Below are 13,466 nucleotides of genomic sequence, written 5' to 3' on the forward strand. Positions count from 1 at the left end.
TCAAGTCTCTGGATTCCAAAGTTTAAAATATATATTTTGGGGGATGCCTGGGTGGCTCAGTTGGTTAAGCAGCTGCCTTCGGCTCAGGTCATGATCCCAGTGTTCTGGGATTGAGTCCCACATCGGGCTCCTTGCTCGGCAGGGAGCCTGCTTCTCCCTCTGCCTCTGTCTGCCATTCTGTCTGCCTGTGCTCGCTCGCTCTCCCTCTTCTCTCTGACAAATAAATAAATAAAAACTTAAAAAATATATATATATATTTTTATTTTTTTAAAGATTTTATTTATTTATTTATTTGACAGACAAAGATCACAAGTAGGCAGAGAGGCAGGCATAGAGAGAGGGGAGATTGCAGGCTCCCTGCTGAGCAGAGAGCCCGATGCCAGGTTTGATCCCAGGACCCGGGGATCAGGACCTGAACTGAAGGCAGAAGCTTTAACCCACTGAGCCACCCAGGCGCCCCTAAAATATATATATGTTAGAGTTTGCTCAGTCTTCACTCAGATTACTTGGAATTTCATTTACAATCTGTGTGATTTGTAGGACAGTGTATAGGTACTGGATGGAATACTATCCCCCCCCCAAATTCATGTGTACCAAGAAAGGCCTTTGCAGATACAATTAGTCAAATTAAATAAAGTCATACTGTGTTGGGGTGGGCTCTAAATCCAGTATCATGGGCGTTCTTATAAAAAGAGGCAGAGACATGAGACATGAGATATGATGGGCGGACTGCTGAAAACTGCTAGCAACTAGGAAGGATTTTTCTCTAAAACTTACAGAGGGAGCATGGCTCTGCTAACACCTTTATTTCGGATTTCTAGTCTCCAGAACTGTCATAGAACAAATTTCTGTTGTTTTACACACTCTAGTTTGTGGCACTTTGTCACTGGAGGCCTAAGAAAGTAATACAGCCAATATGATCCCCATTTCATAAGAAGAAATTGAGAATCAGAAAAAGTAAGAGATGGGATGCCTGGGTAGCTCAGGTGGTGAAACAGCTGACTCTGGTCTCGGCTTAGGTCTTGATCTCAGGGTCATGAGTTCAAGCCCCATACTCGGCTCCATGCTGAGCATGAGGTCTACTTAAAATAAATAAATAAACAAAGTAAGAGATTTTCTCAAACATACGCAGCAGGATATAGAGAACATGCCAATCTTGAACCCGTGTCTTTTGCTTATTGGTTTAGCATTGTATCCATTTTCAGAAAATAAAAACATAAACAAAAGAGAACACACAATTTTTGCCCGCAGAGTTGTTTAACATAAAAACCCAGGATCCAGAATCTAGACACAGGCCTGCTGATGCCACCAGTGCTCTGACCAACCCTGGGATTGGCCTCAAGTCTCTGGATTCCAAAGTTTACCTTTGCAAAATTCCACCATTGGGATCAACAAGGTCAACCTTACTGTATGGTTTCAACATTATGTTTCAGATCATTTGGATAAATGTTTTAGACTTTGGGTGCTCTGATGTAATGAGGGATAGAAGACCCTGCCAGACCAAGAAAAGGATAAAGAAAAGGGATGTTGAAAGACAAAAGGCAAACTCCTCAGCTTTGTGGTCTCCACTCGGGCCTAAACCCAGCATCTGCTGGTAAAATTCCAATGCAGTCCCAGAGCGGTAAGGTGATTCAACCTCAGGATCTTCTGTGAACAGACATCTCATTAGAATCCAGTCTCTGGTTTAGTGAACACAGGCAGGGTACATGTCAGAAAACAAGCTGGTTCTGGGATAACATTTATTTTGGCACTAACTTGCCCCTTTTGGATCAGTTCCTCAGAAAATCTTGGCAGCTAGCAGACTGGGCTGCAGATCAGAGGCTCCTTTTAGGCACTTCTTGCTGGTAGCAGTCACATCAAATCCTACTTCCCTGGTCTGTAGGGAGGCTGTCTAAGAAGCAAGCTTCTCTGTGATGGACAAATTTGTGAATGTCCGCTGTGTATGGCGGTGCACACATCCCTGCAGTGCTTTCATTAGGGACATTTGGGCACAGATGTTTTACAGTTTATAGCATGGGGAATTCTTCCGTGTTTTTCCAACAATTGTTCAGCTTTACCACTATTAGAAGCTGCATACCACATGCATTTGGCTATTGGCCTAGCATTATGTGACATTTTCTCTTATTTTTATATTCTAAATACTCGGCACCTTCCTCAAATACAGTCTAACTAGAAAATAAAGCCTGCACACATTTAATATTCAAACCTAATATGTCAAAAAATAATTCTTGATTTGTCCTAAATGCCCTCCAAGCCAGCTCCTTCCTCAGCTTTTGATCCCAACAAATGGCCCTTTGATTCATTGAGCTTCTGAGGGCAAAAACCTAAGAGGAAAACTGACTCCTGCCTTTTCTCCCATCCTATACCCTCGAGCAAGACTTGTCCCTACTTTCCCAAGGTGTCCCGGATCTAAAACCGAAACTTGAGCTACCAGCATCTCTTGACTGAACTACTACATTAGCCTCCTCTTCTGCTCTCATTCCCACTTGAAAAGGAATAGTAGATTACGCTACTCTCCCCTGCACAGATGCCTCTGCACTGAGGATTAAATCAGCCCTCCTTGCTGTGGCTTTCAAGGCTTTTCCTGGCTGAGCCCTGCCATCTGTCAAACCATCTCCCATTCTCTCTTTCCCTTGCCCTCCTGCAGCATGGTTGGTGGTCTTCTCGTGCTTCCTCTCCAGGGCCAGAGTACTTGCTATTATCTCTATCTGAAATGTCTCCACCCAAAATCTTTGCTGGCACCCCTCCAAATCATTCAGATGTCCCCTTAAAATGCTGTTTCTCTAGAATTTTTTCCTGACTTTCCTTTCTAGAATCATCATCCTGCTCATTCTCTACCCCCTTAAGCTTTTTTATTCTTTTGCATATTTGGTTTTTGTTTGTTTATTATATCTCCTGATCACTAGTATAAATAATCACTAATATAACTAATATAAATACCTCATCAAGGTAAGTATTTTGTCTTTCTTTTTTACTGCTGAATTCCCAGTACTAGGAAATACAGGGTAGCTCATGGGGGCACACAATGAATATCTGAATGTTTAATGAATGAACAAACGAATGAATGAAGGAGCGAATGGCATGATAGAATTCCAACAAATTTGGAGTGAAAAATAAGGTTATGCAGGCTGAGACTGATCCATATGGTAACTTAGGTCAACAGGCTCTGTGCTCTTAGAAATCTTAAGTCTAAAAAAAAAAAAAGAAAAGACTTGTGAAATACCCTAAAGAAAAAAGGAGATCATTTCAAACACACATGAAAAACACAGAGATAGAAATGAACAGACTATGTTCAGTGTTAAGGAACATGATTGCAAGAAGAATAGTTAGAATCCAGCAATGGAGGAATACATGATTATAAGAGCTATCATTAATGAGGACTGGCAAAGTACCAGAGATCAGGCTAAATATTTTATAGTAATCATCTCACTTAGTCTTCTGAATAACCTTTTGAGGATGTATTGTGATCCATTCTGCAGATTTTCTTTCAAGCTTTACAACATTGCTGCAAGATGTCTCTGAGAAAATGGTAGTTTAACAGACCCTGTTAGCTCATAAGTGAAAAAGCCAGAATTCAAAACCAGTCTGACTTCTGAATTATTGTTCTTAACCACCTTTCACTCTCTTTCCATGTGGAAGACCTGGAACACCAATTATAGATTTAAATAAGGTGGTAACTAACAAGTTACTTGCATTAACCTTGGGCTCAGAGTTCCACTGGTTTGATAAAAACTCCATGATTATTTCCTCCTGAACGTGGAGGGGCAATGTTTTGACTCTGATTTTAACAGCTACAATCTAACACAGTAATTGTGTATCATCACCTTGCAATCTTTCAATTTCGACCCATGGCAATCCCCTGTACCTATCAAATATCCTGTAACCAGAAATTCTGGCTCAACTCAACTCTTATAGTAGATATGATTTGGGACATCCCAAGGTAGGAAAATTGGGCAGAGACAGAAAAGAGTTTTCATAGAATAGTGACCAGTTACGGATTTCTTTTCCTTCAGTCTACAAAGTAGAAATAATATCTTTATTAAAACAATACAGTAATGCAGGAACATTGGAGTTAGAGAACAATAGTCACATTATGCCCTTTTGTGTAGCACATAAGATTTATTGTATACTACAGCAAGCAGAATATAAGCCACAGCAAAAAGAATCTGTAATAGTGAGGTAATTTAATTTGGGTTGAGTATCATATCAGTTTCTTTTTTTTTTTTTAAAGATTTTATTTATTTATTTGACAGAGCGAGATCACAAGCAGGCAGAGAGGCAGGCAGAGAGAGAGGAGGAAGCAGGCTCCCTGCTGAGCAGAGAGCCCGATGCGGGCCTCGATCCCAGGACCCTGAGATCATGACCTGAGCCGAAGGCAGCGGCTTAACCCACTGAGCCACCCAGGCACCCTCATATCAGTTTCTTGATGTAATTCTTTCTAAAATACATTAATATTGCACTCTAAAATACAACATATATAAGTGTGTATAACATATGTGTATTAAATAGCATTATCTCTTAGAGATTGTAACATATAATATCATGGCTTTTGTGTTCTAATAATATAACATATATAGGCATTAAATTCAATAGTACTTGTACACTAATACCTTGTAATTGTAACTTCAGATTTAAGAAAAGAAGAAATAATTTGATCCCACAGTATGATTTAGAACAATCTATCTTACAGATACATTTTCATCAAAAATTTCATCCCTAAAATTTTGGGTATTAGTCTACCCATCTTATTTTACTTCCTATCCTCAATGCCTTACAGAGGCCTGGGCACATAGTAGGTGCTCAAAAAATGCTTTTATAGACAGAATAGATTTAAAGAGCCTCTCAAGATGAGAAAAGGTACAAATACAGGTGTGTATTTGTACAGATGAGTAGAGCATACTCTCCTTCTGTCCTTGTTTTTCACTAGCCACATTCACCAGCTCTTCATAGAATCAGGTGTAACTGAAGGAATCCCATAAAAACACTCAGCTCAGCTGTTTCATATTTGGAGTAGAGTTTTATTTGGCTGCCCCAGCATGATGACAATATCCCTAAAGATGCTCCAACTCCAGTTTGCTCTAATACAGTTTAGCAAGCAACCTACTTTCATTTTTGCTAGGGTGCACAACCAGACTAGGCAATTAAACCCAAAATCAATCTATCTTAGGGGAACCCTATTTATTCCAAACTGGATACCTACTCTTCTCAAAAACTTCTCATTATTATTATATTTAATTATTATATTTCCATGTCCTCTTTCATACCCTCTAATATCTCTCTACATTATAGTATTACTATCTATCTATACACATATAACATAGATAATATCTATAGAAATTATATAGATAGGTAATATCTACCTAACACAGATATTATAATTTATATAATTTCTACCAAGCAGATAGCTTCTCTAGATATTTGGTTGTACCAGTGGAAGAGTCTTGAATTATGCTTTGTGCTCAGAGTAAAAGAAAATAGTGAGCCAACAGACTCTTTTGGGTGAATGGAACTTAAAATGCCCCACTTAAGCAATAGGTAATCTTTGTCTTTCATCTTTAAATGTGTTTTGAAAGATACTTACATGTCTTTAACCTGAGAAAATATTTAGAGAACTTTAAGTAACTAACCAGAGAATATGTTCAGTTCTAGATTCTGTGGGCTTTTAAAAATAAATCTTTTATATTTAATTTCTCAACATTCAAAGAGAATTAATCGTTAATGTTTTTAATGCTCTGTTTAAAGTATTTGCCACTAGACTACTAGTCCTTAAAAGCTATAATAATGTCTGACTTGCTTTTGTAGCCTCATGTACTAGATTAGTGTCTAGATTAATGGTGTCCAATAGAACTGTTTACAATAACAGAAATGTTCTCTGTGCCATCCCACATGGTAGTGAATAGCATATATTGACCATTGAAGTGTGGCTAATATGGCCTAGGAATTAAAATTTTAGTTTTCAACTTTATTTAAATTTTAAGTGTTTAACAGTTGAAATACAGCTAATGTGCCAGGATTTTGAATTTTGTTTTACTTCAGTGCACCTAACCTTAAATAAACACATGTGACTAATAGTTACTGTACTGGACAGTGAAGGTCTAGAACTTAGCACAAAAGAATCATTTTTGATTGAATGAATACATGCATGAATGAACTACAGAGTGACTTGCATTTGCCTTGAATTCTTCTAGTGTGATTAAACAACCCATCCTCCCAAGCTTCCCTCTAATTCTTCCACTGCTATATTTCATTATAAAAGACATAATACCTCACCTAATTGACCATTAAATCCAAATGGATTACTTAAGTCTTCTGTTGCTGAGGATGCCAAACCATAAGGCTTTAACTGTCTCTCATCTTGTATTTGTACACCTAAAAGCCTGTTTTGCAATGAGGGACCTTTTAAACTGCATTAGCATCTGCGTGCTACCAAGAAACGATGGAATGTCAGCACTTACCATTATTTCTTTCTATGAGTAACCTAGGATCATGCACATGACCGTGCAACTGGATCATTTTTCATTGGATCATGGTCAACTTTCCTTCCACAGTCATCCCAAATAGTCATTCAAATCACCACATAGTGCACTTAGTAATCAAAACTAGCTCACATGATAAAAATAAATGAGCTAGACAGAACTATGATTTACTCAATCTATAGAAACAGTATGAAATAAATATAACTGATATTTACTATCTCGGCCATACATTATATATAGATCAGATTCTCCCAGCAAATTTGAAGCCACCAGCTATTCATAAAATGGCAATGTTGTGATACATTTTATGGGATAATAAGAGTATTTTCTGATCTTAAGACCTCAACATTTAGTTAGGGATGAAAAGATGTATATTGGGTAAAATTGGAGGACAAACTTATCTATCATAGCCTGGTAAATTACAGGCAGAGGATAATTAGGGGAAAAGTAATAAAATATATAAATGGCTGATTGTATAGTAATTAAGCCAGTTCCAAACTATTAACAAGGTATTATATTAGCCTTATTACCTACTGAGTGTCCCACTTCATTTGCAAGTGCCAGGAAATAAGGATTATGGTTCCATTTGATCCTGTTAGGGGAAGGGAGTTTCTCTCTGTCGACTGCCTACTAGATGCCAGGTAAGACTCAGAAGTCTCCTATCTGTTACCACATTTCTTCTTCACAACCCGGAAGGAGGAGGAATAAATCATATCTCCAGTTTATAGTCGGAGAAACTAAAGTCTCAAAGATTATGAAACTTGACCTAGGATGCAGGTAGTAATGTTTGGCCAGACAATGCTCAGAGACCTATCAGTTGCCTTCACAATACCATACACATAGAGCCCTATAAGAATGAACAAATGAAGAAATGATTGAATGAATGAATGAATGAATGAGAATATATATATATATATATATAGTCTTTTTTTGATTGATTTATTTCACTTAGCATAATCCCCTCCAGTCCATTCCCTTTAGAGAATTTTTGATGAGTTTTTTAGTTGTCAGTCTACATGTAACATGGCATATACCATTTTTTTAGAAATATGTATTTTGATGTAATTTGTTTTTATTCAACTTTGTTGATTACAAATACTGTGTGTGTGTGTGTGTGTGTGTATATATATATATACATACATATATCTTCAAAGAAGGAGGGAAAAAGCAAATATGCCTATTCCTCTAGATGCTATATTCCAAAGTAACTCAACTTGGGGGGGGGGAGCTTTCACTCATCTTTTCAGTGTAAATATAACAGACTAAGAATATTACTTATAACTCAAATATAAAAGGGCTTTGTGGATAATTGGGTTGTGGTCTAGCAAATAGGCTTCCCATTCTCTAACTGAAACCTCTAGCCTGTATGTGGTCCATTTTAACATCCTTCATGATTAAACTGACTTAACAGCATCTTAAAAGACCCCAAATAATAATTCAAAAACTCTCCACATGTGGTATGAAAAGATTAGACAAGTCTTAAGCAGGCAGGGGCTTAAATCGGACAGATAATACAGTGGAGAAATTATACACCATAAAGGCAGGGGAAAGAAGCAAGGGCTGAGCAAAAGGAAGATATAATCGGGGGACATAAACCTTCCCATAAATCAAGCTTTTCTATTCTGCGTGATTATTTCATAAACTGGATCTTGGGCTGTTGATCTCTTTAAATGATTACTACAAAATGTATGCACTTTTAGAAACAGTTGCTGGCTGATTTATATTTCAGACATATTTTCCATTAGTGTTTATTCCTTGAGAATATGGTTTTCATAATAGAGTTGATATTTTCAAATATTATGGAAAACTTGAAATTCAATTTGTATAAAAGCTATGTAATTTTAGTGTACAATTACTCCATCATATTTGGAAAAACAGTGATAAAAGGAGCAACCGAACACACATCCAGATGAGACACATTTTCAAAAGATAAGATCATTTTGTCAGGGAAAGAAATAAAGATAGAAATGTCCCCTCCCCCGAACCTTGCCCTCTAAATTCTGAAATTCCACCCAAATAATAAAATCAGCCTTTGAACTTCATCTCAAAAGAAAGAAGGGGGGAGGGGAAAGGGATAGGGAGGGAAGGGGAGAGAAGGGAGAAAGGGAAGGGAAGGGGAAGGGAAGAGGGGAGAGGAGAGAAATGAAGCACAGCATCTCTAGGATGTTCCATCTTCCTCAGCAACTGGTATACTACTGAACAGACTTGAAGAAGATGAAGTGTTCCTTATCCTAGACATATTTTTAAATTGCCAAAATGGCATTTTGTGTTAACAACAGAAGATAAAGTACACATGCAGTACCTATTAGTCATGATAACATAATTTATTTATCCTAATGTCTGTAGTAAAGACAGCAGGTGAGCTACACAGTATTCTTAATCTAAATGAATTGAAGGAGTTGGCTAACTGTTTTGCACATCTAAAGGATATTCTGAATGTACTGTTTATCTAGCTGATTTGTTTCTATGTACCTATCCACCGAGTAGGAGGTGAATTTTCCAAGGTAATTCTCAACAAAACAGATTTAGGTCACCATCCAAGTAAACAGTGTTTGGCAAAGGAAAGAATTCTTACTCCACACGGTGGTAAGACCAGAAGTGATTTAATAAAACAGTGCTGTTACTAAAGGCCAAAGTACAGTTAGAATCCTAAGGCCATTACCACCGCTGTTAATGAAAAAAATTTAAAGCTCTTTCATGTTACTAAAGCAGAAAGATTCTACGTTTCATTTTCTGGGGAAAATATAACTTATATGAGACAGTAGTACTAAAAAGCAATGTGCTTTATTCACTCAATCGTTTAGTTTTATCATCATTTATGCTAACTTCTAAGCAAATAAATGCTTTCAGAGACAAGCACCCAGTGAGGTCCTCTGCACAAACTCTCAGACTACCTTCTGAATGGAAGACATACAAAGGTCTGAGGCAGCTGTCTTTGAAATACACATATTTCAGACACAATGTGAGGCAAACACAATGTGATTTGGACATACAAAAATAACTAGACATTATGCCTCAGCTATCACAGGTAATGGGGGCCACATGTAAATCCATGATTGAGATGGTGATATTTCACTTAACAACTTATTACAAGTTCCCTTATCTACTTGCTTTATTATTGTTACACATTTAGAATATGTGCTTCCTCAAGAAGCTTCTGAGATCCCTAAGTGCTGTTATTTCATTACACACATATGCTTTCCTAAAGTGCCTCAGATGTCAGGGAACAGTACTAGGAACATAGAAGATGTTTATTAAACTAACTTATAAACTGAATTATGGCATTTTTTTAAACAAGTTAAGGCCACATGTGTGATGCCAATAATTACTGTCTGATTTTCTTTTTATTAATGATACTAAATATGGCAGAGAATGTTATATGACGAGTAGTAGTTTCATGAAATGAGGCATTATTATTAGTTGGTATCCTTTCTTTCCTGTGGCTTGGAAAAGTTGGCATAAAAGAAAGTGATTTTAAAAAAGAAAAATCCTCTGGGAATTGATTATTTAAGCTGGAGACAGAAACAATGAAATTGATAGAAGAAAAAAATAATGCTGCTCGGTTTTAGAAAACAAGGCTGACTACTTAGGGTTTTTACAGAATGTAATGTAATCATGTCTAGTCAGCCTTAAAATGTACACTAAAACAATTCTATGGAAAACGTTAAGATTAGGAAGTAAAGAATTCAGATAATTCATAGAAATTGGATATTTTGAAAATGAACATACTTTTAAAGTTTAAGTTCTAGCACTAGCAAACTGAATGAAGTTTTCCATTAGAGAACTTTTTCTTTTTTGTATTTAAGTTCAGTTAGCCAACATATTGCACATCACTAGTTTTGATATAATGTTCAATAATTCATAAGTTATGCATAACATGCAAGGCTCATCTCATCTCGTGCCTTCCTTAATGTCCATCACCCAGTTACCCCATCCCCCCACTCACCTCCCTTTCCACAACCCTCAGCTTGTTTCCAAGTCCAGAGTCTCTCATGGGTTGTTTCCCTCGCTGATTTCTTCCCATTCAATTCTCCCTCCCTTACCCTATTGGCCTCTGCATTATTACTCATATTCCACATATGAGTGAAACCGTATGATAATTGTCTTTCTCTGACTGACTTATTTCACTTAGCATAATCCCCTCCAGTCCATCCCCTTTAGAGAATTTTTGATGTTTTTAAATTATCAGTCTACATACAACATGGCATATACCATTTTTTTAGAAATATGTATTTTGAGTGTTTGTTTTTATTCAACTTTGTTGATTACAAATACCAAATATTCATAAAAAGTTATTGATTCTCTCTATATATGATCTATTAAGAGTAAGTCAATGAAGAAACTGTCGAGTAAAACATAGATATTATGAAGTGGAAATTGGCATTATTTAGTGGTTTAAATGCAAACATTTAAAAACATTCTCAAGAACAGAAACTTAGAAGTAGAACCAACCTCATTCATGAGCATAACAACCAGTGATGTTGTGCAAAGTCCTGCAAGGAATGAGGTTTAATACCCTGTTGTAGCTTCTGGATCCTGCACAGGAGCCTGTGTTTCCTATTATTATCTGAAACCTGTACATTACTATGCCTTTAAAAATGCTAAGGTTTTATTTTTGTGAGGCAAGTATTTCTAAGATTTGTACAGTTTAGGTATCTCCGCCACCCCAATAAATATTTCATTATAATTCTTTATCATCTTTTCTTTGCAACCTTGGCTAAGAGGGGGAAAAAAAAGTAGATTTTGCCAAATACAGAACATGATACCAGTACCCAGACTACCTATCAGAGGGTAACTGCTCTCCCTACATGATGATTTAAAACATCCAAGAAGTAGGGGCAGCAGGTGGCTCCACTGGTTAAGTGTCTCGCTTTAGCTCAGGACATGATCTCAGGGTCCTGGGATCAAGCCGGGCATATGCTCAGGGGGGAGTCTGCTTCTCCTTCTCCCTCTGCTCCCTCCCCCACCCATGCACACATACACTCACTCTTTATCAAATAAATAAATAAGATCTTTAAAAAATTAAAATACTCAAGAACTGACATAATGCAAAGATTATTTCCTCATATTTACCAACTAAAATATTTCTAATTAGTATTTCACCTTCTTCCAAAAGCATATGAGATGATTCTGAAATGAAACATTGTTTTAAATAAAATGAGCAGGAATCTGAGCAGAATAGCATCATTCATAAAAAGAAAAAGGAGTAGATACAGCTAGGTCTTCAAATAATGTAGTTTGTTATAGGTAGTCACTTCATTTACACTTCAGATTATAATAAATTTTTAACAAAATAATGCTGAAAAACTGCTCATCCATAATCCATCTTTTCAAATAACATTAGAAGTTTGTAGGGGAAAAAAAAAACCAAAATTTTATAAAATAGATATCCTTCAAATATATAGCCTTGGAGCTATTCTTTTATAAAAGTAGAAATTGCTGAATTATCACATGGTCAAGGGATATTGAATTGCTTTACTTTGGGATGATATAGCTTAAAAGAGTGATTTAAGTTGGAAGATAGTGAGATTGGCTAATAGAGATTATCCCTTTTCCTTTCTTGAGTTGAGTTTGGCAGTTGGAATCTCCTTACGGGCATCGAGAGTACGTTTAAGTTCTTTAACGGGTCCCTGTATTTGGAAGTCCCATGTGGTTGATCTCTCACCTTTGGTGTTCTTCATAAACAAACTTGGGAAACCTAAAAAGTCAGTCGAAGGCAGCTGAAACCTGATGCTGATGATAAAGGCCTACCCACCAGAGTCAGTCAGTCACTTAGGAAGTGAACTTGGAAACTGTATGGATGGATTAGGCCTTCCTAGTTGTTAATTTTCCATGACGGCCTAAGTGGGGAGGCCATTTTGTTAAAATATTATCTTACCTTTAAAAATCTTCAAGTTAGAAGTGGCAAGGGGTGGGAGGTTGGGCGAACCAGGTGGTGGGCATTAGAGAGGGCACGGATTGCATGGAGCACTGGGTGTGGTGCAAAAATAATGAATACTGTTATGCTGAAAATAAATAAATTAATTAATTAATAAAAAAAAATCCTCAGGTTAAATAAGTTTCTTCTAGAACTATTCCTTCCACTTTAACCATAATTTCTAGGAGAGGATTCAAGGAGATTACCAGCAAAAAGAAGTACTTTCTAAATGTGTCCTTCTATGTTTATACTCACACTCAGGCTGTGTAGCCACTTTGATGGGTTGAGAACTCTCTCCTGGTCCCCACTCATTGTAGGCCACAACTCGGAAGGTGTACATGGCTTCTGGCTTCAGGTTTCCCACGGTAAGCTGAAGGGACCCAGGCTGGGATGTATTCAATGCTCGTTCCCTGGGAAGTAAAAGTTTCAGGGAAAGATTATTCTAACATCAATGCTTTTAGCTAAACCTTTATCTAATGTGCCAAAGCAGTGAGATGGACCAAGGTTTGCTGACCATTTCATGCTGACTTTGCTGTAAATCAAGGCCTCTGAGGTTTATTGTTTAAAGCAAACTGGAAGGACCCACACATAAATACTACAGGGTTTGGGGGGAGCTCAAGTTTATGCCATCGCCATGAAACTTGCAAATGAGTCTTTTCCCTCAACTCTTTACAATTCAGAATGCAAAACTCATGACAAAGAGCTATTAAAATAAGAAGAAACATCTGGAATGGAGACAGGAAGATGCATTTTGTAAACATCCGGCTAATGCTAGAAATCAAGGTCTCAATTATTCCACAAATCGGTCTTTGTCAGTATTGCCAACAAATGCATTTATGCATTTTCTCTCATTGTAGGAAAGGAAAAGACAGATGCTAAGTGCTGATGTGCATGGAGCTTGAGCTCCTGTGGTTAAGTGCAATTAGTGAAGGAGGGTAGATTCCTTTCTACGTGAGGAGAAACTGCAACACATGTCAACTTGCCTTGTTCTTCAAGTCACATCTACATGTGTCCAATCCATTTCCCAACCCAAACCTTCCTCAGTTGTTCCACACAAACAAATTAATGTGCTG

General features: G+C 37.2%; 1 protein-coding gene across 1 annotated transcript in view; it reads right to left on the reverse strand.

Moving 5' to 3' along the window:
- DCC (DCC netrin 1 receptor) overlaps positions 1-13,466 on the reverse strand; it is a 1,152,813-nt gene that overhangs the window by 315,768 nt on the left and 823,579 nt on the right. Inside the window, exon 9 of the mRNA XM_044242950.1 lies at positions 12,649-12,803. Within this exon, the coding sequence (XP_044098885.1) occupies positions 12,649-12,803 (155 nt within the window). The remainder of the gene's footprint in view (positions 1-12,648; positions 12,804-13,466) is intronic.

The sequence above is a fragment of the Neovison vison genome, chromosome 3 (genome assembly GCF_020171115.1).
Source record: "Neovison vison isolate M4711 chromosome 3, ASM_NN_V1, whole genome shotgun sequence".
NCBI lineage: Eukaryota > Metazoa > Chordata > Mammalia > Carnivora > Mustelidae > Neogale > Neogale vison.